This window comes from Ambystoma mexicanum, chromosome 2p (genome assembly GCF_040938575.1).
Source record: "Ambystoma mexicanum isolate Mex_15411 chromosome 2p, UKY_AmexF1_1, whole genome shotgun sequence".
Taxonomy (NCBI): domain Eukaryota; kingdom Metazoa; phylum Chordata; class Amphibia; order Caudata; family Ambystomatidae; genus Ambystoma; species Ambystoma mexicanum.
Genome location: NC_090923.1, coordinates 1,297,597,318 through 1,297,624,503, shown reverse-complemented (window position 1 = coordinate 1,297,624,503; position 27,186 = coordinate 1,297,597,318). Strand labels below are relative to the sequence as shown.

The following is a 27,186-nucleotide window of genomic DNA, read 5'->3' as shown; positions in this document are numbered from 1 at the left end:
CCCCTAGCCAATGATACTCGCTAAACTCCACCCCTGGTGGCCATCTTCATATTTTTAACTGCACGTTTCAGTGTTGGGAGTCCTCTCACTTTGATCCTCGAGAATTGTGACTTTTTTGATAGTTTTTGATAGTTTTCTTCAACCGTTTGCCCATCGACCGTTGCGCTTCGACTACCGGCAGCAGGGATCTGTTGTCGGCGATGATCGTGTTTACACTGTTGAATCTTCTCTCGGCGAGTTATGCGGGCCGAGGCTGGGCCTACATCTAACCTCGATGATGTCCGATATGGGCAAGAAGTCTCTTCAGGGCCTTCGAATCCTGTGGCCTGAAAAACGTTTGTCAAGGATCGGCATCTCAAGTGCCTTTACTCCCTCACCCTACCCAAATTTGAAATATTTATTCAAACGCATCAAGGATCAACAGCATTAGTGATATGTAATTCAGAATGCACACATGATACTGATGAACGGCTTCAAAATAATCGAGTTTAACTACATTGACCATTTAAAGAGAATACTGGATGATTGCCTTGAAAACTACTTCGGTCAAAACGCGTGTCGGCTGACTTTCTTGAAGAAAAATAAAAACAAATTTCTGTTCATAAATCCTATATAATTCTTGGACTTTTGTCATAATGTTTATAATGTGGTGAATCTGATAAATATTGGGCAGAGCGCGATACCCCAACCTAGACGCTTCTAGGAGTTGAAGATGACCCCCAGGTATTTTGCCTCGTTGGTAGGTGGAGGCACAGGACCAAGGGAAGCCGGCCAGAGAGAAAGAGGGATGGCGGGAGCAGGGGTCCTGATGAGGACAATCTCTGTCTTACTGGCATTGAGGCAGAGGTCGTTTGCAGCACACCACCACTAAATTACGGCCAGACAGTCGGGTATGAGTGAGGAAGAGGGCGAGGGTAGCCTGAAGGAGAGCTGCGTGTCATTCGCCTAACACTGGAAGTTGAAGGTGGCTATCATATGGGCCAGGGGGGCATGTAGACATTGAAAAACCAGGGGGATAGGTTAGATCCCTGGAGGACACGGCAGGTCGCGAGAGTTTTATGGGAGAGGAAGGACCCAAGTTCCAGCTGGGATGGGCGGTCGGAGAGAAAGGAGGTTAGCCACGCTAGGACCTGATCAGTGATGCCCAGGGTATCAGAGTCGTGTGATCAGGGTGTTGTGGTTCACCGTATCAAAGGCAGAGGAGAAGTCGAGTAGAATGAGGACAGAGGGAGAGTTATAATCAAGATTTGAGAGCAGATCTTCACGGATGTTCTGAAGAGCCGTTTCCGTGCCTCTGGATGCTCTAAAACAAGACTGGTGGTTGTTGGTTAGTTGAACGTCTATCTAAACCTAAATCTAAGGATGGGAGCAAGCTACAACCATCAAATAACGTAGTTCTAGTGGAGTCTGACCAAATAAAAGGGCCTATACTAATAAACCTATTGCCAATCCATACTTCTAAATAAAAATGGTGTGGGATAACAATGGTTGCTAAAGAAAAGTGTTCAAGAAAGAATATGTCAGGCCGGTTGAGAAGTTGGCTCCCCTTCCTCATGTTTTCAGTACGGGGTAAGGCAGCACATAGCTTCGCACACACTCTGGCTTCTTGGCCACGAGGTAACAGTTCAACAGATAGGCATCAGGGCCTTCCGCCAAAGTCTCTCTCCCAATGACAGTCTCTTGCAGAGGGCCTGATGTAACAAACAAAACAAAAACATTCCTTTCAGACCCTTTTTCCACAATGTTGCCAATTGGTCTCCCTCGTTCAGGCCCGGTCCACGGATCCCCCTCGTTCGGGGTCAGACCCCTTGATATCCGAATCGAAGACTTTAGAATGTATGATGGGTTTTGCTTAAACCGTTGCAGTACCACTTAGATTCCCTTCACACAACTTTTGTTTCTCTTGGCGGGATACCTTACAGAGGCTTTCGATTGAGGACATTCACGTTGCCAGACCACTCTGTCAATGGTATTGTATCTTTCCTTTTCAAGTTCAAACATTCTTCAGCTGTTAAGCTTTACTCATGTCTTTCATCACACACCTTTAAAAATGTTTGTTCCAGTGCTCGTTATACAATGTTGCTACCTGCAACCTTGACTTCAACACGGACCAGTCTTGCATCAGTCTCCCCAACTGAATGGCTGTGCTGATTTCTTTGTCGTTTGTGTTCTTGGAGCCAAGGACGATACCAGAATGTCTGCTGCTCCTCCCCGCCTTGGTCAGTTACACGGGAAGGCCTTCGGTATCTCTGACACACTATGCAGGATTCTTTAGTCTGGGTTCCAGCCCTTACGCTTTCTGCCTTGAAGGATTCTTCAAAGTAACAGCGTCTTGCTGAAAAGGTCATGGTGCTTCCCTTCTTACGAATCCTCCTTGGTTTGCCGTCTTTCTCCCCTCGTTCAGCTGCTGACTCGAAACTGCTGTACCTTTGTGTGCTTTGCCTCGCTCAGAGTCTGCTCTCGTGCTGCGCCTTTTCTCCATGTGGGGAAGTTTAATGGCAGTCAGGTGTGAGTGATTGTTAGTAATTGCCTGGCCTTGCCTGACCATAGTAGTGGGACAAGTCAGGTACACGGTTCGGGTGTGAGTCTGTTTTTCTCCCAAAGAAGCGGGTTGTCCGTGTGAAAGTGTTTGTGCCGGAAAGGGGAGGATGTAGCTTCCATATATCCTACCTGGTAGGATGGTGTAAAGATGTTATAGGGAAGAGAGGGATACCAACCACGTCTCACCATCAGGCGTCCCACTCCCCGAAGCCCCCTCACCCAGGTGATCCTCCCACAGTGGTCCACCCCAGGAACTGGATCCGAAAGCGATGGCCGTGTCCTAGCCACCTGGATGACAGATCCCTTGGGGCTAGCGGGTGAGACACCTTCTGGTTTCTCACAGTATCCAGATACTTTCTGGTATGAATCCTAGACTTAAGACGCCTCAACAAGTACTTAAGGTCCCAAAATTTCAGGATGGCCACGTTGCAGCACATGCTCGACCAGCTAGAGGAAAGGGATTTCCTGGAGGAGGCATACTTTCACATCCCCATTCATAGAAAACATCGGAAGTTCCTGCATTTTCTGGTCCAGGGACGGCACTACCAGTTCAAGGCCCTTCCCTTCGGCCTAAAACTGCTTCCAAGAGTGTTCAAAAAGTGCTTGCTGTCGTTGGCTCCGCATCTATGCCGCAAGGACATCCACGTCTACCCTTATCTGAACGACTGGTTCATTCTCTCCCTCTCTCATGCGCTGGCGACCCAGCACACAGCGGAGAACATATGCCTCCTGAAGGCTATCAGATTCTGCATCAATTATCTGAAGTCCTGCATGGCGCCATTGCTGAACGCTCTGTTCCTAGGTGCCCACCTCAACACAGTCGCATGCCTGACGACCCTCTCAGAGGAGAGGGTGAAGGCCATCCTAGTAAAAGTTCAGCAGCTGTCGGCAACATCCATTGCGACGGTACGCTCCATAAAATCGCAGAATCCTGTGCAGTGCCCTTAGGGACCACTACTCACAATTAAGACTACAGGTGGCAATACAAGTTTTACCTTTGGTACAAGCTTGTACTACTATGTCAGAGTGGTAGCAGTGGCGGAGCAGCCAGGTTTATCTCTAGAGTATATGAGCAGTAGCAGAGATTACACAAAGGGACCACAATTAGTGTGACTCAAGCAAACACTGACTCAAGGTTTCAGGTAGAAAAATATAAGTACATTTATTTTTAAACCATTAGTTATAAACACAACACTTCTATTAAACTTAAACACAAACCACATGTCAAATATACTACAACTAACCAATTCACTTTGTACAGTATGTCTCAAGGTAAGTACCCTGTGTTTGAATGAACCGGTGTTATGAACAAAACACGTTACCGTGTATACGATTGCGATCACTTTTTGACAGTTCGGTCTACTTAATAAACGTGTATCCGTGACATGAAATGCTACCGGATCAAAAACACACTTAGCACCTGAGATACCCAGAGGGAGTTGGAGGCAAAAATCACAGGCAATATTTTGGTTAGGCAGACAGAATCGAGAAACACTCAGAGACAAGCGTTCAAAAGTCAAAGGGCCGGAGCCTGGGTCAAGTGACACCGGGGGCCTGTTGCCGAAGATCACACAGTAGATAGTTCACGATTCAACGTAGCCAAGAGTACTTCTATACTGTCAATGTTTGGAAGCAAAAGTTATAAGAAGGAGGGAAGACAGGGCAAGCCTTGGAAATGAAGAAAAGGTGTTCACCCAGCAGTTTCCTCAAGCAGAACACAGTACCTTATTCCAGTGGTGCAGCTGGTGCCATGGCAGTTGTTCCTGTTGGTTTCCCGTAGACCCACGATTCCTGGAGCTTCGTTGTGAAGGACGACGTCTGAAGGGGTCTGCACCACACGGGGATGAAGCCGGCAGCAGCGACAACGAAGAAAAGGTGCGCTCCTTAAAAACAGGAGAGGCTCTTCAAATGGCTATCCGGACCACTACAGCTGGGTGCAGCGATTTTGACCAAGGAAAAGGATCCTCTGGCTGTGGAAGATGAGCTGGTTATCCCCAACAGGCTCAAGGGAAGAAGACTCCGGACTGGATCTTCTCTTAGTCGTTGAATGGTAGATAGCTCAGGGCTGCAGAAGGGCTTCACCGGGACGGGGTAGTTGCAGCAGCCATCGTTCTCTCCGCTTCTCTTTGGTTCCTTGTAGTTCCAGTGGCGACTCTCTGACTTCTAGCCCAAGAGACTTGCCTTTTATGCACAAAACCCCCATTCACACAGCCTGGCTGTCAATCACCCAGCAGGGGGGGTTGTCCAGCCCGGACAACCACCTCAGCCAATCATGGCAAAGTGCGACTTGGGTTTCCTAGGATACCCTGTGCAAGGGGTGACTACACCCCTCCCTCACATTCAGCCCACCTAGACACCCAGGCGCCTGGTGGAGGGCTTCTGAGCAGAAGCCCGCCAAAAGATGGTGAACAAATTAGGCAAACCTAGTTTGCCGTGCAAAGTAAAACACAAGAAGGACTTTAACAAAAAGAAATGGCGAATAAACCCAACCGGAGCCAAAAGAAAGACGATTTGGTCCAGCGGGTTTATGTTCGAGGCTAATATAATAGCCAAGAACAATACCACATTTATCTAATATAATTGCGGTAGGAAAGTTAGGGTAGATACCACTGCCACCAGCCAAGTCTAAATGTTAAAAGAGCGAAACAATGCTCTAGGTGGTACAGATAAAAAGGGATACGAATTAACCCTTTCCAGTACTCCATGGAAGATGGGGTGTACTGGATCTGTGGTAGATTGACTAAATAAAGTTAAATGGCAACTTTACCCTTTTCTGGGGGACTGTAGTCAGCCTCAGAAATGGAGTCAGGGGAAGTATCAAAGACAACCCTGTGCCACGGCACTGAAGGTGCTGGTGACACACAGAAAGAAGGGGGCCACTGAAGTGGTGTACTTCAGAGTCCACAATCATAAAAACAGAAAAATACACATGGCAAAACATAGGTAAGAGTGGGGTAAAAGCTCACACTCTTACCAAGTGGAAAAAAATAAACTCCAGAAGTCCAGCAAAGCTGCTGGGGGACTCAGGAGGTGAGGGAAATTAGCCATAAATGAGAATTCTCCCTAACAGTTCTCGTCCCCTTTTGCAGGCTCCAGGTGAAGCCTCTCCAGGAATTCCTACACGCCAGGTGGCAGCAAGTCACAGACCCTTAGACTGACCAGATCGCCCTCACTCAGTCATCCCAGCAGACTCTACAATGGTGGGGAGTGGTGTCCACATCTCACCCAAGGAGTTCCCTTTTCAGACCCCCCGTACCAGGCCATGGATGCCTCCCTGGAAGGTTGGGGAGCCCACACAGGAACATCTCACGCCAGAAGCCTCTGGCTCCCAGAGGAGAAGGACTTGAACATAAACGTCCTGGAGCTCTGGGCAGTCTTCTGGGCCCTCAAGTCATTCCAACCTCAGCTGCAGGTGAATGTGGTGCAGATCTTCACGGACAACACCACCACCTTGTTCTACATCCGGAAGCAGGGCGGGACATGCTCCCCTGCTCTCTCCCTGGAAGCCCAGTCCCTGTGGCACTGGGACATTCTTCAGGACATATTTCTGGTCCCCTTTTACCTGGCAGGCACCAAAAACACCACTGCAGACTCATTCAGCAGGACTCTGCGGTCCTGCCACGAGTGGTAATTTTAGCAGGCACTAGTACCCCTTCTATTCAGCAAGTGGGTTAATCCCCAGATCGACCTCTTTCCAACAGCAGCCCACTCCCAAGTGCCAGACATTTTCCAGCAGGTATCCTCAGCCGAGGAGCCTGGAGGATGTCTACTCCTTCCTGTGGGAAGGCTTTCTGTACTCCTTTGCTCCAGTCCCGCTCCCAGTATGAGTCATCAACACACTAAGACGTTGCCATTGCAGATTGATCCTCTTTGCGCCGGCATGGCCACTGCAGATGTGGTACCTGGACCTGCTCCATCTGTCAGTGGCTCCATCCATCCAGCTCCCTCCATTTTCCGATCTTCTCTCCAGAGAAAACGGAACAGTACTGCACCATGACCTGGCGTTGCTAAGCCTCACTGCCTGGCTCATGCAGCCCTAGACTTTGGTAACTATTCCTTGCTGCTGGAGTGCAAGAAGATCTTGGCCAGAGCTTACTCTACACTGTCTTTTTACAGCCACAAATGGAAGCGCTTCACAGTGTGGTGCAGGACTCGGAAGATTACGCCTCTGCGGATAACAGCCCCGCAGCAGCTCCTCCCGTACCTGCTGTCGCTGGCCAAGGCTGGCCTGGTTCACACCACCATCAAAGTGTATCTGGCTGTCATATCCCGGTGGAACCGGGGCGCCTGGCAAGCCCTCTCTTTTGGTCACACAGGCTCGCCAAGGAGTTCCTCAAAGGCCTCTTCAGGACTTTTCTGCCATTGAAGTTTCCTATCCCGGCTTGGGAGCTCAGAATGGTTTTGATTAAGCTCATGGGACCTCCATTTGATCCATTGCATCGGGCCGGGCCCCCCTGAAGTTTCTGTTGTAAAATACTGCTTTCCTGGTGGCCATCTCCTCGGCAAGGTGGGTTGGGGAGATCCAGGCCGTCTCCTACAAGCAGCCGTAATTGTTCTTCCACGCTGCAAGGGTGATGCTGCAGACCCATCCACCTTTGTGCTGAAGGTTCCTTCAGAGTTCAATCTCAACAAGCCTTTGGTTCTGCCAGATTTCCTTACGAACCCTTCTGCACCTACTAAAAGGGTGTTGCATTCGCTGGATGTTGCTAGCGCCTTGAGGTTTTATTTGGCGCGCACAAAAGAGTTTTGAAAGACATCTCACTTGTTCTTGAATTTTGGACCTGTGGGCCACGCGAAGGCCCTGTCTAAGGCTTCCATCTCCAGGTAGCTCTCCGGCTGTTTTGTGCATTGCCATCGTCTGCCCAATAGACCACTTCCAGGCCGGCCAAGAGCCCATTCCGCCAGAGCCATTGCAGCAATTACAGCGTTTCTCTTTGGTATTCCTGTGCTCGACATATGCAGGGCTGCTACGCAGAGGTCCAACCAAACCTTCACGAGATTCTACTACATCGACAGGGAGTCCAGGGAGGAGACCTGAGTCGGCCAGGTGGTACTACGCCACCTGTTTGCTTGAGGTGGGTCTGTTCCAGCGGTAAGTGTATTGCTTCTCTTGAGTCTTGCCACCTGCTGTGGTTGAGTGTATGTACTGCTGTGTAATCTATTCATGAGCATGTGAATCCATGCAAGACCTCATGCTGTAGAAGGAACAAGTTACCTACCTGTAACTCCTGTTTTCCAGCATGGGCCTTGCATGGATTCACCTGCTAACCCTCCTTCCTTCCCCTCTATGGCTCTTCTTGGTTCAGACTGCCACTTTACATGCCCTATTAAATCTGAAGATGGGCACCAGGGGTGGAGTTTAGGAGGACGAGTGTAATTCGCAAGGGGCCGTATGACCCAAAGGACAATGATTGGTTATAGAGGAGACCAGCAGTTTTCAGTCTAAAGCGAAACTGCTTTCTTTTTACTGAGGATTCCCAGACGGACGACAGGTAATATTCATAAGCATATGAATCAATGCACACCCCATGCTGACGAACAGGAGTTACAGGTAAGTTACTTTTTCCTTCCTGTTCATCCCTGTCATTCTGCTAGTTGTCGTGGCCCTGCGTCATTTCGGGTCTATGTTGGTTCTGATCTCTCTGGTCTGGGCCCAGAGGACATGGTACCCACAGAGTCTGGTTATGTCCATCTGTCCTCAGTAGTGCCTTCTGTTCAGGATAGAATGGATCTCCCACTCAGGAAGCAAGTCCTCCACCAGAGCCTCAGCAGCCTGAACCTTCATGTTTGGCTGCTGTGAGGTTAATATATGAGGAGTGGCACATTTTGGCGGATGTGCTCTTTCTGCTCTGAGGCAGGCCACCAACTCCATTTATGCATGCAGGTAGCATCGGTTTTTGGCTTGGTGTCAAGCGAGAAGCCTGGACTCTTTCATCTGTCCTGCTTTCTCTGGGCTGGATTTTTTGCTATCCGTGGCCCAGACAGGCCTTCAGATTGGCACTGTGGAGGGTGGCCTGATTGCTATTTTGCTCCTTAAGAGAACCCTGGAACATGACTTCTTCACAATCCGCAATCTTAAGCAGTTTTTACAGTAGTTTGTGACCTGGTTCCCCCTCGTCCAGTTCGATGTTCCTATATTTGATTTGAATTTAGTTATGACTTTCCTTTTAGGAGCTCTGTTTCAGCCCCTTATTCAAGTTCATTATGGCTGCTCACATTTAAGGGGATTTTCCTGGTAGCCATCACTTCCGCAAGATGGTTGAGTGAGCTCCAGGTTTGGTCTATTCAACCTCCCTATTTGGTGTTTTCTAAGGAGAAAGTGACTTTAAGATAGTGGCCATTCTTTCTACCTAAGGTCATGGCAAATGTTCATCTCTTTCAGAAGATATATCTCCCTGTGTTTTTGCCATTGCCTTATCCCTCTAAATCGGATGAGAGGTTCCATCGTCTGGTCCAGGTGCATGCCCCAATCTACTATTTCTCTTACAATGGAAACTTTAGGAAAGAGGGCTAACTTTGTAGGTTATGCTGGTGCGTGCAGGGCTGTGGCTAAACAGACCCTACCCCGATGGATCATCTTCTGCACCTCTGAATTCTATGATCTGGATGGGAAGAAATGGGCTCTGGGCTCATTCGACCAGAGTCCTGATTGCCATCTCAGCCATGCAATGGGGAGGGGGAAATCCCTGTCCTAGGCATCTGTGAAGCTGCTACGTGGTCTTTGCTGCAAATGTTTGCCAAACATGAATACCTGTGTTCCCTGTCTTGGCAGGATACTCTGTTTCTGTTTTATGGTGTAGGTGGTGTTTTCTTGCTTTCCTACCTACACAAGATTTAGGATTTGCTGTGGGATTCTATCAAAGATGAGGAATATGTGGGATGGAGAAATCCATCATAAGAATAAATTACTTATCTCTCTGATGTTTTTCTGATGGGTTCATCCTCGTATGGCTTCCTCATTGCCCTCCCAACCTGTGTCTCTTGTCAGCTAGCTCGTAGGCCACCTTTGTTCTGTGATCCCCCAGCTGCTGAGTGCTTGGGGAAAAAGGTGGAACTGGGGTCAAGTGACATGGCAGCTCTACATATACTGGCCCCAGTGTCATTTTCATTGTAGGGATGCACATCAATCCAATAAGGAGCCACAATGCGCCCCTGGCGGAAAAAAAGTTTCTCAAGACACCTGCCACTTGAGATAGAATATCAGAGATGAGAAATCTCTGAGAGGATTGACTAATGCATCAGAAAGAACATCACACAGACACACAGATGTAAGTAATTTGTTCTACGACAGCCGTCATTGTTGTAAGTGTCTGCTCAGTCTGTCTTGTTTCGTGAGTTGTTCAGAATATACCCAAATCAATTATTGAAATTAGTAAAGCAAAACCACTCATAGCAGGATGTAAGAAAAAAAGTGTGCAGGATAAAAAGACAGCTTGTAGAAAGAGATGAGGTCAATGTGAATGGTCCATGCTCTTATAATAGTGTTCTGATTATTATATTTGATTTTAAACCTTGCATAACAGTATGTTGAATAGAAACTTTGTTTTTTATGTCTTTCAGACATACTGACTCAGATATGTCTATACAGTACTCGGACACACACAGGCATAGAAAGAAAAAGAAGAAAAAGAAAAAGCATGACAAAAAATATGAAGACTTTAATGGACACTCTGATCAACTTTCAAAGCAGACTTCTTGTTTGGGGATAGTTAAAAGACTTCACACTTTCGAAAGAGGAGACTGTCATGTAGAACATTTTGCCCATCACCAAGACCACAGGAAGTATGACCATGAACGGTATTATATGGCGGAAGAACAAATTTTAAAAGCAAAATATATTGCATTAACAAGGGAGAATGGCTATCACATGGCAGAGGGGTATAATCTTGGTAAGATATGATTTCAGTTTCTCTTTCAAAGTTTACCCTTTTCAACAGAGGAAAGCCTGAGAAATTAGATTTAATGCTTTGCTTCCTTTACCATTTAAGTTACCTGTCACATTTATTTATTGAACGAAAGAAATGTTGCTGGTGTACACGATATAAATTAAATACAAACATTTCCAACTATGTCAACTGAAGTCCTCATCTATTTTAAAATTAATATTCTAATGACCATCTTCCTCCAACAGATTCCTCATCCTTCGATGCAGTTTTTACCAGAAAATGTTTCCAAATACCCCTTGTTGGCACAGCCCTGCTTATGTACACCATTTATGCCAGTAGCCATTACATAGGTATAGTCAGGACGTTCCTATGTCATTTCTTCAGTTTTTTTCTGTGGTCATGTGCATCATACTCCTAGGTCCCGTCCGCTTTCCTCCATACTTATGGTTGTCCATCCTTGGGGACGGGACCGGAACACTTTTGCACACCACAAAAAGGAGCATTTACCTTTAAAAAATGTTGTATTGCGTGGGAAGTGCAGCAGCGTGGGAGTGGCCAGACTTGGCTGACTCAGTCCATTGGCACACCTGTCAGTCCTTTTGTCTGCATTGTGCAGCTGTTAATCTCAGCCAGTTTTTTCTTCAAAATTGTATCCTTTGCCTTCTGGCAACTCCAGTCTTTTTTTTAATGACTTATGTTCAAGATTTGACATTTTACTGTGCAGTGGCGAATTCCCACGTGTGCTCTCTGGAGTGCTTAGGCTCCCAACCACAGGTGTGTGGGCTACTTCTCCTGTCACATGTTGTCGCCTAGGGCCCTTCATAGAAGATTGACACAGTGGAGAGAGGTCTTCCGTGTGTCACCATCTGGTCACATAAAGTAGTCTCATTACAGGCTTAGAGATACCAGCTAAATCCGGCATCCCATGCAAGTGGGTCCTGCATGGGTTAGCCACTGCATCACTGGTGCCTGCTCCGAGGCCAAATCTGCTTCTACCAGTTTATACACTGAGGTTCCCCCAGGAACTCTGCCTGAAGCAGTCACGAAGGCCCTTCAGGCTTTTACAGGTGGAAACACTGAGGTGTTCCCCAGGGGTCTAACCTCTCTCCTTGGCTCTTCAACCACTACCTGGCACCTCTTGGCCACTGCATCGCTACTTTCTGCTCCAATTTTCAGTGTTATGCGGATGACACTCAGCTCTCTTTCAGGCTCCCCTCTGCCACCTCTGCTTCTTCACTCATACCAGACTATCTGGCCGCAATTCAGGAATGATGTTCCGCCAATGATCTCTGCCTTAATGCCACTAAGACATAGATCCTCCTCATTGGGACACTCGCTCCCTCCTTTCCTCTCTCTCTCTCTCTCTCTCTCTCTCTCTCTCTCTCTCTCTCTCTCTCTCTGGCTGCCCACTCTGGGCTCTCTTCCTGCTCCTTCCTGTGAGCCTAGGAACCTTGGTGTCCTCTTCGACTCCACCCTCTCCTTCTCTCCTCACATCTCTGAAGTCTCTAAGAAGTCACACTAGCAGCTGCACCTCCTCAGAGGTATTCTTCCTTTCCTCACTTTCCCCCAGAAGCTGACTGTCTCCAGAGCTCTGGTCCTCTCTAGGCTGGACTATTATAACAGCCTCTTTCTAAATGTTCCTGCCTCTACTCTTCGCCCTTTACAACATATCCAGAACAGAACTGCAAGACTTGTCCTTGGCCTCAAGCCCAGTGATCGTATCTCTCCAGCTCTGAAATCTCTTCACTGGCTCCCTGTGGCCGCATGGATCAAGTTTAAGACCCTCTGCATCATCCACGAGGCTTTCTGGGGCCTCGGACTGCTCTACCTCCAACTTTATCTACCAAAATATCTTCCTTCTCGAGCTCTCTGCTCATCCATCTCCAATTCTCTGAGGGTCAGACGCTTCTCCAAGCAGAGAGTTGAGTGCAGCTCTATCTCCTTGGCCGGAGCCTCCCTCTGGAACAGTCTCCCTGCCTCTCTCAAACTTGAGCAGAACCACCTCCGATTCTGGAAGCAACTCAAGACCTTCCTTTTTGCTTCCGCTTTCTCTCGTCCTCTCCCCCGCTGATGCACCCGACTGCTCCACGCACTGGTCACCCTCTGAACTCGGGCCTATACCTACTGCCTCTGGGCTCCCCAGTACTTAAAGGTCTGTATCTGCAACCCTACAGTCCCTTCTCTCTGCACTTATGAGCCACCCGCTGGCTGCAGTTGTGAGTTAACAGCACTTCCCCCTTCCCTTACCCCCTGGCACTTCTCCCCTTCCCCGCACTTGCGTGATCTGAATGACACACAACCTAATAAGATCGTTATTTTGTCCTCCCTTTGTTTCCCGCTCCTTGTTTTATCGCACCTAGAAACACTTGTGGATAGGCGTGTTATAAATGCCACATCATATCATATCATATATGTGTGTGTATATATATATATATATATCATTTAGTACTGGGTCAACGCCTCAGGGTCAAAAGGCTCCCCAGCCCGAATGGCCTGAGGGTCCTCAACCTACCAGAGCAAGCTCCGAGGGCTTTCCTGCTTACACTGGGATTTGCCCAGAGGAACCGTGAAGGTCTCAAAAGAAAAAGAACTTTGCTTTGAGCAAGACTCCCTGCATCTCTACCTCACCTCTCTTAACAGGTTCCAGAAACCACTCGAACTGTGAGGCAATTTCAGCCTTCTAAGTGTGTGATGCTTTTACAGGGACCTCATCAGTCCTCCCTTAACATGACTTCCAAGGAGCAGAATAAACACAAGGAATCCTCAATTATGGTGTCCCGTTCAGTGGAGGTGGTTTCAGAGATTCCCTTTCTGGAATCTGTGCAATCCGTTGTCCCAGTATCGTCTCATATTCCGCTTCCTCCCACAGTCAGTAATGGGGACTTTGTGAGGGTTGTTTGGTCACCAATGTCAGCTTGGTCGATATGTTGATCCAAACCTCCTTCATATCTCAGATTTGAGGAGCCATCTCCTGTCAGACAACTGACTTGGTATCCGACGCCATCTTCATCGTGGACGTAGTCTTATTCATCCTCTTGGACTCAGACAGCCTGTGCACCATCGACCTCTTCAGAGGATAGGTGCTTTGAGAAATTTCAAAGGAATTTTGCATTCTGATCCTAAGAGAGGATATTTAAAAAATCTGATAAGTGAGCTAGTACATCAGACCATACCTACACTACAGGATCAATCTGCGCCATCGGTCCCTACACCTTCAGGTCCCAGACGTTTTTGCCCCAATTTCATCTGCCTCGGAGCTGCAACAGCCGGCACATCCTGCTCTGAATGTGTCTCAGTGATCCGTTCTGTTGGCTCAGGACCTGGACACACAGAGAGACACTTGTGATGATGAGAGAGCGGAAGAGACTTCTTTATCAGCAAAAGCCTTTCATGACAGAATGATAGGAGTTAAAGACATCCTTGGCTTTCCAGTACTGGAAAAATCAAATGCGGAACCTGGGCTTCTTTTGGGCATTTTGTCTATCAGCAAGTTAGACAGGTCTGGTATTTCTTTGTAGAAGGATGTTTTTGCCAAGTCCCATTGGAAGAATCCTTGTTTAGTCACTGCTACCAGCAAGAAGATAAATGCATGTTAGAGAGTTGTACTCGGACACCCCGATTCCATCATCAAACCCACAGTCGCAATCATCTGTTAACACTCCTTCTACATTTACATCATGCAAAATCTGATGCCCTTCTGGCAGAAGCCAATCACCATTCATTGCTGGAGATTGCAGATTATCATCAATATTTGCCTCAAGATAAGAGCGGCTTTTAAGTCTGTACTAGCAGAAGCTCACCAGATTCCTCACGATTTACGAGAGGCTGCAGCGCATCACATTGATATGGCCGCTAAAGCCATAGCTATTGGAGTCGACCTACGACGGGCAGCTTGAGGAGAGCTACCCATTTTGATAAGGATGTTCAGGACAAAATTCTTGATTTACATTTTGAGGGGAATGATTTGTTTCACTCAAAGTGAACTGAACAAAAGACCCATCTCCACAATTACGGCCATGTCGCTCAAAGTTTTGACTGAGGGCCTCCAAAAGTATTTTCAAGCACCCAGGCAATCCCACTCAGATTTTAAGAACAAGGGTATTGTGGCTACCAATCGAGAAAGGACTGGCAGCCTGACAGGTCGCCTAGCCCTCAGAAGAAAACAGCAGAGAACCTCTAATAAAGGATTCTTCTGTACCCCCTTAACATCTCTTACTGACACCAAGAAACAGTGATGTATACATCCTGATCCACTTCTCCTCGGTAGGAGCCAGAATTTCTAATTTCCATCACAGACGGCGTACCATTCCAGATAATTCCTGGACACCCTCTGTAGTCAAGGTTCCCGGTTACCCATTCCTTCTCTCCGCCTTCCTCTCCCCCTCTGATTTAACTAGGGTCGCCATTCTCTTTCAGGAGATTTCCAAACTTTTGGTGATCAAGGCAATCAAGGAGGTTCCCCCTCAGGAGGGGGGCGTTGCTTCAACTCTCGCCTGCTTACTGTACCCAAGAAGAACCAAGCAGGCCTGCGGACAGTATTGGATGTTTTCTACCTAAATCTCTCCCCTCACCTGGAAAAATCAAGACTGTAACGGCAGCACTTATTCGGAATGCCTTGAACCTGAGGGGTGGGGATTGGTTGTGCGCTGCTGTGTCTTTGAAGCACGCGTATCTACATGTGTTCATTTGCCCCATCCCCTTTCCTCCATCCTTGTGGGCGTCCTCCAACACCGGGACGGAACCAGAACCTTTGACAGCGAAAAATTGAGCTTCCTCTTTAGATTTAGTATAGAGCGGGGACGCAGCCCTGGGCGTGGGAACGCCCTCCTCGAGGCCTCGTCCTCCGGCATCTCACCTCAGTCCCTTTTTCCGCACGGACAGTTTCAGACCTGGTGGCTTGGCGCGGATACTTTTTAACTTTCCGCTTGCTCACCTTTGTTTTGTTTTTCAATCTTATTCACCTCCCTTTGGTGCCTCGCCTCCCCCAGCGCATGTCGCCTGCAGGTGGATTCACAAGATGTGCCTCATGCAACTGCTTGTTCCCGGCCTGAGACCCCATGCACTCTGTCTTGAGTGCCTGGGGCCTGACCACCGCTGGGACGCGTGCACGACTTGCAGCGCTCTCGGTCATCGAGCATTGAAGAATGTGTTGTCACGTTGCAGGGAGATCTTCCACACTTGTTCTCCAGCGCATCTTAAAGACTTTGTCTCCAGGACCTCTTGTCAAGACAAGGTTGGCCTTTTATTTAGTATGGCTCCTCAGCACGGCGACTCCTTCCCAGGGGTCCCCACAGGCAAGGGTTCCTTGGATTCAGGTTTTCTAAGGCTACCGGCTCCCAAGCTGAGGGGCCCAGAGGCTCTTCCGGACGTTGCGTGGGCCTGAGGCAGTCAAGGCTACCGGCTCCCAAGCCGAGGGGCTCAGGAGCTGTCCTCTGAAGGTCGATCAAGTTTGTCCCCTTCAACTCCAAGGGGTAAAGGATCATCAGGTTCTTCCGCCAAGAGTCAGTCCTCGGCGCGATCCAGCACGACTACCAGCGCAGGTGCTGAGGACGCACAGCCTACCGGAGCTCGCCCCGAGGTTGTGAATCAGGGCGTTTTGTCTACCAGCCAGCCGAGGGCTCAGCGTCTACCAGAGTGAACTCGGAGGTCAATGCTTCTGTTTTGGGTTTGGGACCCAAGGTTTCTCCTCCCATGTCTGAGCCTGCACGTGGCTCTGGGCCTTTGGCCCCTCCCGCCCAGGGCATGGCACAAGGCCCCAAAATGGCGGACTGGCAGGTAGCAGAGCCTGCTAGGCCTATGGCCATTTTGAATTCGACACAGGGGCCCACCTGTGCCCCCGCTCATTGATTGGGCCTTGCAAAATGGTCCCAGTCCCCTTTCCTCTGGAAGTGGCAGTGGACTGCATGGTACAGGCATCTGGTCTCCTCAGGGGTATATTTACTCATCGCAGCCTTATGGCTGCATGCCTCATGCGCATTGGCGCTTTGACCAGGAGCGGAGAAAAAGTTCTTCGGAGGGCTGGCCCCCAAGGGATCCGGCGACTAGCGAGGACTGCTTCTATGAGCGCTTCCTCCTCCTCATGCATTACCCACAGATGGCGTGGCTCCTCAAGGACATAGTGAAGGAGGTGAACTAATAGGTGGTGCCTCCCCATCCATCTCCTCTGGGTACTGTTCATCCAGCACTGCTGGTGTCAGTGCCTTTTCCTCCCCGGTCCAGACCTTACCGGTTGTTCAGACCGCTCCACCTCCTCCTGTACCACCAACACCTCCCCCTCAACAGCAGTTGGACCTGTCTTTGGCTCCGGACCTAGGGGGGACCCCGCTGGCACCTGCGTCCCAGGGCCCAGACTCCCCTTGGTCTGTAAACAGGGGGTTCGGGGGGGTTGACGATGACGCCCAGGACAATGGACCCTTGGCAACTGGTAAGGCCTTGCATGACCACCTTTTGGGAAAACTCAGAATGATCCAGTCTGGCACCCCTCTACAGAAGGATGTCCTGCAGGTGGCAAGAAAGTTCTGGGAGAAGCCCATGGTCAGCGCCCAGATGAACAAGAAGTTGGGCAGCAGGTTCAGGCTTATGGACGGGGAGCCAATCCTCCTGGCCTCCCATTCTCAGCCGCATTCTTCAGTGGTGGCTGCGGCCCCCCTCTATTCTAAACCATTGTCTTCATCCTCTTTCTCCTCGGGCGCCACCTCCAGCTGCCTGTTCATGGAAGACAAGGTCCTTGAGTCTGTGGGCAAGTGTTTTTATGCTATCTCAGGACTGCTTCCGTAGCCAGACAATGTCAACGTCCTTTTAGAAGTGGCTAACCACAAGCTGTGGCAAAAGCTCTGAGGTTTCTGCCTGACCTCCCTATAGCGAGGCAAGCGTCCTTCAAGACCGGTCTGGTGGATACCCGGGCCGTTGTGCAGGACCTTATGGAGTCTTCGGTCTCCCACATCGAGACAGCCAGCAGAGGGTTGTGCTTGTGTTTCGAGATGAGAAGGACAGCTTGGATGCATGCCACTAAATGTTCATCTAATGTGCAAAAGCGTATTCTAGATCTGATCTTTGAAGGCGTGGACATCTTTCATTTGTCAACCGATGACTAGAAGAAAACCTCCACTCAAAGCGCCAAGTCCTTGACCATTCTGACAAAACCAGGGCCGAATTCCTTGCCTCAGCTTCAGGGCAGGACCGAATTCAAGCCCTGCGTGTTCACCGGCTTCAAGGGGTTTCGGGACCACGCTACGCAGAGGACCTTGCCTGGGTTTTTCTGCTCCCCATTCTGCCCCCGCCTCTGACGCCAAGAAGCAGTGATGTCACGGTCGGAGAACACAGCTAGGGGGCTGGCTGGTTCTTTTCCAGGTCAGCTGGAAGCGTTTTTATAGAGTCCATAGATCCTTTCTATAGTCTCCACAGGCTTCAGTCGTCGTCTTCCTCTACCATCCTCTCCTCCTCTACGTCAGGTAAGGTCCCTGGCCCATCTACGGGAGATCCTTTCTCTTTTGGAGCTGCAGGTGGTGGAACCGGTTCCTCAGTCAGATAGGGACTCCGGATTCTACTCCAGGATTTTTGCGGTACCCAAGAACAACCAGGCCGGTCTGTGAGTAGTTGTTAAGCAGAATTATTTGCAGTACCCTTTGGGAACACCAAACACAATTAAGACTACAAGTGACAGTACAAATTCACCTTTGGTACAAGCCTATACTACACAGTTAAAGTGATAGCGATGGCTGAGCAGCCAGACGTATCTCAAGAGTAAGTGAGCAGTATCAGATAGTTACACAAAGAACAGCAATTACTATGATTCAGGCAAACACTGACTCAAGGTTTTCAAGTAAAAGAATACACATTTATTTCACTCTTCAGTTGTATAACATTACACTATTATAAGCAGTCTAAAAATCACACTCTTAATACACCACACCAAGTCCCTTAAATTCCAGACAAGTTAAGCTCACACATGAAGTGGGAGCAAAATGGCACTCCAGCAATTTAAAAAGGGAGGGAAAGACAAAGTTATTAGAAATTAAATTAAACCAACAGGTAAGTACTCAGGGCAATTGAACAAGAGGAACTACAGTGATAGAATCAGGTAGAAAAGGCTTAAGGCCAAAGTCAATGAGTCAAAAGTCTTTTGCTCAAGATCACAAAGTTGTGGGTAGTTTGCGATAAAGTTGGTGGCACGGTTTCCGGACGAGGTTGGTTGATTGAAAAGTTAGTTCAAAGAGACGAGAAGGACAAGCCCTCGGATTGGAAAAAGATTTCAAACACTTTCACTGCGGTTGAACGAAACGATCAACTGGATTTGCACAGTACCTTAAAACGGGGAGGAAGCTGTAGCTGAGGCAGACGTTCCTGGTAGTTCCTGCAGGCTCACGGTTCCTGAAGTGACTGTCGAACTGACAAGAAGTAAAGACTTTAACAAAAAGAAATGGCGAATAAACCCAGCCGGAGCCAAAATAAAATGTATTTGGTCAAGCGGGTTTGTGTTCGAGGCTAATATAATTGGCTGAAACAATGCCATGGTTATATAAGATAACCGCGGTAGAAAGGTTAGGGTTCTTGCCACTGCCACCAGCCAAGTCTGGATGTAAGGGGAGACAAAGACAAAAAGGGATAAGAGTTAACCCTTTCCAATACTACATGTAAGATGGGGGTGTACTGGGTTTCTGGTTTAAAGTGACTAAAATAAAGTTAATGGCAACTTTACCTTTTCTGGGGGACAATACTCAGCCCCACAAAAAGTCAGTGGGAAGTCTCAAAGACAACCCTGCGTCACTGTACTGCAGTATGAGGCCATGGAGTAGGTGAGGCTCCAGTGCTCAAGATCACACAAAAAGTGAAAACGCACACAGCAAAGCACATGTAAGAGTGGGAAAAAGGCTCACACTCTTACCAGGAGAAATAAATAAATCCTAGAAATCCAGCAAAGCTGCTGAGGAACTCATTAGGTAAGGGAAATCAGTCATTTATCAGAATTCTCCCTAACAGTAGTCCTGGGCCTGCCTTTTCTCAACCTCTTCAAGATTATTACTGCAACACACATAGCAGACTCTTTGTGTACAGGGGACTGGATGTGTTCCCTAGACCCCAAGGATGCGTACCTTCATGTACCCATTTACCAGCCACATCGGACGTTTCTGTGGTTCACGATTCTCGTACCATTTCCAGTTCAAGGTGCTGCTTTTCGTCCTCAGTTCGGCCCCTCAGGTGTTCACGAAGCTGATGAATGCGGTGGCTGGTCTCCTCCGCCTGGAGGGTCACCACTTATACCCTTATCTGGATGACTGGCTGGTCAGGGCCAGCTCCCGCGAGGGAGTGGTGCACTCCTGCCAACGACTGGCAGATGTACTTCATAAACTGGGCTTTTCCCTCAACCGGTGGAAGTCGCAGCTGACTCTCGCCCAGGATCTGGTGTTCCTAGGAGTGTGCTGAAACACAGCAGTTCAGCGGGTGTTGTCCACGTCCGAGAGGCTACTTTCCCTCTGCAAGGCGGTAGGGCACTTTCTGGCCAACTCTACCAGCTCGCCACAGTGTTTCCAGCACCTTCGGGGACTAATGGCGTCTTGCATGCTCACGGTCCAGCATGCCCGCCTCAAGATGATGCACCTCCAGCTCCACCTGGTGGCCAATTAGACCAGGAGACGGGGTGAACAAGTAGGGTGGTACCCATTCCCCCCTCCTGTGTATGGATGGAGTGGCGATATGGGAATGGGTTCTTAAGGAAAGGATTCAGATCTCAGCAGTTCACCTCCCGGGGGACAGCAAAGCGGAAGCGGACCAGCTGAGCTGCTTGGGGTTCAACACCTACGAGTGGAAGTTACACATCAACTCCTTGTTGCCCCTGTTCCAGAGATGCGGGTTTTCAGATCTGGAATCGTTTGCATCGACCTCAGAATTCCAAGTGCCCCTGATTTGCCTCCATGGCGGGCCGGGGGTCTCTAGGGGACGTGTTGAGGCTCTGTTGGCACGGCCACAGGTGTTAAGAGTTACCTCCTCCGCCTTTACTATAGCGGACTCTCTGCAAATTCCGGACTTTGGTGGGCTGAAGCCTTATCCTGATCGCCCCGTACTGGCCGTTGAGGGCCTGGTTTTGGACCTTCTGCAGTTGTGCTCCCAGGGGCCTGTCCATCTTCCTGTCCCCAGCAAGGGCTTCCTGATGCAGCAGGGCGGGGCAGCGGAGCACCTGGCCAGACTGGCCCTTGCGGCCTGGTTCCTGACCAGCTGGGGTTGCAGCTTGCTCAATTTTCAGAGGACAACTGGGACATCATACAGAAGGCTGTCTACTCGATTCCAGTATAAGAGCAACTGGACTAGGTTTTGCCACTGGGCTCGCTACAAGAAACTGGATCCCCTCACCTGCTCCCTGGTTGACATTCTGGTATTTTCCACTCATCTGGCTCGTTCTGTCGTCCAGGTGCTAAAAGAACTCCCCCAAGCACGTCTCTTCTGCGGCCAACCTGGTGGTTAATGCTCACCTCAAGGAGTTGTCCAGGCTCTTTCCTCTGGTGCAAAGGCTGCATCCGGTCTTGGACCTCAATGTGGTGCTTACGGCCATGCAGCGCAAGCCCTTTAATCCGATGGCTTTTGTGGACATCAGGCTGGTAACACTGAAGACCGTACTATTGGTGGCGCTTACCCCGGTGCACACGGTCAGCAAGCTGCAGGCGTTGTCATCTTGCGTGCCCTTCACCACGTTTCATAATAACTAGGTCATTCTACACACTCATCCAAACTTCCTGCCCAAGGTGGTCTCGCCGTTCCATTTAAATCAGGAAATCTGCTTGCTGGTGTTTCCGAACCCGCAGTCGGAGGCAGAAAGGGCCCTGCATTCTTTGGACCTCAAGAGGGTTCTCAAGTTCTACCTCTCTCTGACTAAATCCTTCAGGAAGTCTGAGGCATTGTTCGTCACCTTCAGGGGCTCATCTCTGAGTACCCAGGCATCCAAAGCTTCTGTCGCACGTTGGATGGTCCAGCCCTTTCAGAGGCGTATACGGCCATGGGCAAACCAGTCCCTGATGGGATTAATGGCTATGAGGTCAGAGCTGATGCCACGGCTATCTTGTTTCAGAGGCACGCTTCTTGGGATGTCATTTGCAAGGCAGCTACTTGGGCCACTCCTTCGGCTTTCTGTAAGCACTACTCCCTGGACACCAGCTCCAGGCGCGATACAGAACCTTTTTGCTTTGTCCTAGCTATGAGGTAGGTTGTCACGGCTCCACCCTATGGTCTTGTTCGGTGGAATCACCCACAAGGATGGAGGAAAGGGGACGGGATATTTGAGTAATAAAAGTTACTCACTGTGGTGATTAGAGTACTCGTAGTCATTAGTCCCCTTTCCTCCATACGTCCCACCTACCTTCCGCCGCTTGAATGCCAGGGGCTAATAAGTAAAAAGTGTAGCCAGGTATCTAAGTGTTCGATGTGTTCAAAGGGGACTGAGGTGAGGCGCCAGAGGGTGAGGCCTGGGGCGGAGGGGGTGGGCTTCCCAGGGTTGCACCCCTGCACACTTTTCTAAATTTAAAGGGTAATCTCAATTTTTCGCTGACAAAGGTTCTGGTACAGTCCCCATGTTGTGGGACGCCCACAAGGATGGAGGAAAGGGGACAAAGGACTACGAGTACTGTATTCACTACGGTGCGCAACTTTAATTACTCTTACGTCCCGTCCCCTTTCCTCCATACTGTATCGGCTCCCTTCCAAGTGATGGGAGACGGAACCTTTTTCACCAGAAAAAACCTTCTTCTGCTTTAAATCCAGAGGCGCGTGGGGGTGTGGACAGGGAGCATGCGCTACCCTGACTCCGCCCTCCGGCGCCACACCTCAGTCCCCTTTTCTGCATCGATGGGAACGGGCCGAATTCATCAGCGCTCCTGGGTTTGGCTTTGGCCAGGTAATTCCATGCGCGGATACTTCTTCTCTTTGTCTTTTTTGTCTTTTTATCATGAAGGTACTCGTTCCTCAGGCATCAAGCTCCTCTCCGGCGCATGTTGACTTCTACAGGATTCAGCAGGTATCCATTCTGCAACAGGCTCTTCCCAACTTCAGACCCCCACGCCCTCTGCCTACGTTGCCTTGACCCAGACCACGGTTGGAAATCTTGTTCCACGTGTGACTCACTGTCCTCGAAAGCGCTGAAGAACAGACTAGCCAGGTAGAGGGAGCTCTTCCAGAAGTCTCCTCCAGAGGATCTCAAGAACTTCGTGAAGCATCGAACCAAGCCCAAGGTAGGGCCCATATTGTCCATCGCACCCCGCAAGGGAGACTCCTTCCCAGGGACTCTCCCAAGCGGGATGGACCGGTCAGGTCCTTCTACGAGCACTGCTTCAGCTACCAGCCTTCGGGTAGAGGGATCCTCGGATCCTCCCGGTCGCAGTGTTGAGGGACTGGAAGGTTCTTTTACCAGGTCTTCACCCAAGGGGCTCTGCCCTTTTACCGGCACCATGGCCGAGGGGCTATGCCCCAATACCGGTAATACATCCGAGGAGGCGCCTAAACACAGCTCTATCGACTCCCGGGTCAAGGGTGTCACCACACCTAACGGGCCTAGGCCCGAGGAGCAGGGTAGGCCTTGTGATCCACACGCAAGAGTCTTGAAGGAGGCCGGGCCAACGGGCCAGGCAACACATCGCAGGAACGTGTCAGGCAGCTCGACAAAATGACAGTCGCGCCAGAAGGAGGCACCCCTCCGACGCCATTCCAGGAATTCGGCGAAGAACGAGTTTCAAGGTGGCACTGGCCTCAACGAGGTATGTGGCCTACAATCTACCCCTCATTTGCGCAGGGCAGCTTTCCTTTGCATCCATATGGACAGGGTACGCAGTGGCTTCAGCAGTTCCCCACTACCCCGTCAGCACCCCCTGCCACCTCTTTGGCCAATGAGGAGGTGCTCTTCGAGAAGTTCCTCGGCCTCATGAAGTCACCTCAGATTGGGGTTATCATCAAAGACGCCATCAGGGAGGTCCTTCCGGCAATGCAAGCAGCACCACAGACGCCTCCTCTGGCTCCAGAGCCAACTCTGCAACATCTGCTGCCTCCGGCTGCGGTCCCTGTACTCCAGCCTCTGTCGCCATCTACTCCTCCTCCCCCACAAGATCCTCCAGATCCGCAGGATACGGACGAGGAGTCGGATCCAGACACGCCATCCTCAGCCAGGGCCTTCCACGAGTGTCTTGCTGGGCTGGCATAGTACCTGGGCCTACCCCAACTCAAGGACGAGCAGCCGGCAGAGGGGGTTCAGGCTGAAGTCCTCACACGACGCCCCTCTGCCAAATCGGGGATTACTATGCAGACCGATGTAGTCTCCCTAGCCAAGAAGGGCCGGCTCAAACCCCACTCGGCCCAGCCGGTCAATCGACACCTGGATGCCAAGTACAGGCAGGTGGAGGGGAGATACACTCTTGGTCTCGGCCTATCCTCAGCCACACTCCTCAGTGATCGCTGCAGCATCACTATACTCCAAGCCCCAGTCGTCCTCAGCCTCTTCCTCGGCGTATGGCAAGAAACTCTATTCCAACGCCTCTTTACATCGGCATCAGGCAAACGCCGACGCCATGCTGGCAGCCGCCAACCAACTTTCTCCCGGGACTCCCCTCCCAGAGCCAATCACGCCTTAAGGCGGGGCTAGCTGAGGCGAAACTGGTCGCACATGACCTCATGGAATCCACAGTGGCCCATACTGACACCTCAGGCCGTGCCATCTGTATTGCCACGGACATGAAAAGAACAGCCTGGCTCCGGGCAACAAAATTCCTCCCGGGTGTCCAGGAACTCATACTAGATCTTCCATTCGAGGGGGGAGGGGTGCTCTTCTACTTTCTACGGATGAAGAGCTGGACAAAAAGAAAAACAGCTCACAAACAGCTGAGTCTTTATCCATGCTTACAAAGACCACGCCCAAGTCATACACCCAATCTCAGCAACGCTCCGAGGGGGGTCGTAACTACGGAGGGTTCCGGGGCTTCCATGAACGGAGATCCAGGCAGCAGGACCGCTCGCCGTCTCAGAACCGGCCAACCAACAAAAAGGGTGGGGGGCGGGGTGGGGGAGTAAGGGCTTTTTCCAGACCCTGTCCTCCACGACAGCCTCCAAGGGAAAGAAGGCATGACACGCCCCTTCGGGTCCACGTGTCTCCGGTGGGGGGCAGACTTGCTCTCCATGCACATTCCTGGTGCCAGAATTTCACGAACCCCTGAATCCTCCCCGTAGTATCCACGGGGTACCGCCTCCCTATCCCAGCCTCTCCTCCCCTCCACTCCCACAGGTTGGGACAGCAACTCTTCTGGCAGAGATCTGGTCGCTCGTAGAGAGCCAGGCGGTGGAGGAAGTCCCAGCCTCCCAGCGAGGCTTTGGCTTTTGCTTCAGGATTTTTGCCATTCAGAAGAAGAACCAGGCGGGCATGATTGTTGTGCTGGACCTTTACACCCTCAACCTCTCCTTACCCCTGCAAAAATTCAAGATGGTTACGCCAGCTTTTATAGCGGAGACATTGGACAAGGGAGACTAGATGTGCTCCCTGGATCTGAAGGAGGCGTACCTGCACATCCCGATTTGGCAGCCCCGTCGTTCTTTCCTACGGTTCAGGATTATGGGCTTCCATTCCATTTTCATTACAAGATCCTTCCTTTTGGCCTCCACTCTGCCTCCAGGGTCTTTCACAGGCTCATGAAGGCGGTGGCGGCCCTCCTCAGAGCGCAGGGCCTCCACATCTACCCAACATATGATGCATCATTCGTCGATAACTTCATAGAAGCCATCACCAACGTAGCCATCAACCACGAACACCTAATCATCCTGGGGGACTTCAACATCTGGTTTGAAGACAGCCACGCCAACTCCCAAAACTCACTTATTGAACAACTCAGCACCATGAAACTACGACAACTAGTCAAAAGAGCAACGCACTTGGCAGGACACACCCTAGACGCAATTTACGCCAAAGAAAAACTCATCACCACGGCACCTCCCACTATTAAACAACATGAAAAAGGAAAACAAAAAGATGGAATTGGAATGGAGGAAAGAATACAAACCTGGGAAAAAAACACTGTACCACAAAAAAAGCTGCGCATACAAGAAGGAAATTCAAAAGGCAAAGAGAAGACATTACAATGACAGAATCAACAATGCCACCAACACACAAAAAGAAATGTTTAGCATCATTGAAGAAATGATAAAACTACCAGGCTGCTATAACACCCCATACCTCTCAGAAAAACTATGCAACGACCTGGCAGTCCACTTCAAAAAAAAAAATCAATGACATCCGACAAACCATACAAAAGCGACCAATCAACCACAACATACAACCCAACGAACCTAACACGGAACAACAGCACAAACTCCAAAGCTTTCCTGAAATATCAGCAGAGGCATTCGCAATGCTGGTAAAATGAAGCAAGAAAGCGGGATCACCCATGGACCCCTGTCCCACAGACATCTACAAATCAATCCTCGCACAAGGATCACCAGCAGAACACTACAGAAACCTTCTAAATCTATCACTATCAACAGGGACTGTACCGAAGATCTTCAAATCAGCATACATCTAGCCACTCTTGAAAAACACAAGTGGTGATGTAGATGACCTTTCCAACTACAGGCTGATCTCTAACATCCCCTACCCAGCAAAACTTCTAGAAACCTACATATATAAACTAACCCAAGAACACGTAGAAAAACACCACCTGCTGGATCAAGCTCAAATCGGTTTCAGACCAGCAAGAGGAACGGAAACAGCACTACTATCCATCTGGGATGACCTCAAAACTAACACAAACATTTCCAGCCCCTTCAGTCTCAATGCTGCCCCCAGAGTATTTTCGAAACTGATGGCTCAAATAGCAACGCATCTCGGAATAAAGGGAATTCAAATGTATACCTACCAAGACAACTGGCTTATAAGAGCAGAAGCATGTCGGGTGCAGCAACGGCTCTTCATCAGCTGCTGCATTTACTTTTCTGTCTGGGCTGTCAGTCAACCACGAGAAGTCTTGCCTAGTCCCAAATCAGGATATCGCCTTCATAGACTTCAGATGAGACTCGAGTGTGGCAGAGTGTTCCTCACTCAACAAAGGATACAGGACATAAAACAGTCAGTATCGCACTTGCAAATGGATTGTGTCCTCCCACATATTACTTATCTGATGATATATCTTCCAGCTTCAGCTGCTTCGAAAAGAAAATCTGTCGGAGGGCGATGTGCGTCGATGCGGTCGACTCGATGTCCCTCGAGGGCTTCCATCTCAGAAACGACTGCATATATAGCACGCGCAGCGCCCTTTCGCTTCAGTTCATTTTTTCTGTGATAATATTGGCTTCGAGAATTAAGGCACGCTTCAGTTTTTGCAAAATATTGTTTGAACAATGGCCTTGTCTTCAGCTCCTTAAACCCTGAAGACAGGGTTCAAGAAGTGCTGTAACTGTGGTGCCAAGATGTCCCTCACAGAGTCCCATCGGGTGTGTCTGTGGTGCCTTGGCATCAAACATAAATGGCAGACTGTCAATCCTGTCAGTCGATGACTGGTGTAAAACTCTGAAAGAGCATACAGGGAAACTAGCGGCGGGTGGGACCCCTACTAAATCCCCCATCCAACGAGTTTCGAGAGGTGACTCTCCTTGAAGGAAGAGATCAAAGAAACTGTCACCCTCCAGGAGGGGGGTCACACCATTCCTCGTCATCTTCGAGGAAGTCAAAGAAAAGGCATTAAAGGTCTCCCTCTTCGAGGTAGTCTGATTCCGCTCTGGAGAGAAGTATAACCTATCCAACTAA

At 49.7% G+C, this 27,186-nt stretch overlaps 1 protein-coding gene across 2 annotated transcripts in view; it reads left to right on the top strand.

The window, feature by feature from the left end:
* USP42 (ubiquitin specific peptidase 42) overlaps positions 1–27,186 on the top strand; it is a 1,198,372-nt gene that overhangs the window by 930,340 nt on the left and 240,846 nt on the right. For both annotated transcript variants that reach the window (XM_069645631.1, XM_069645629.1), the window contains exon 16: positions 10,102–10,430. In XM_069645631.1, coding sequence (XP_069501732.1) covers positions 10,102–10,430 — 329 coding nt within the window. The remainder of the gene's footprint in view (positions 1–10,101; positions 10,431–27,186) is intronic.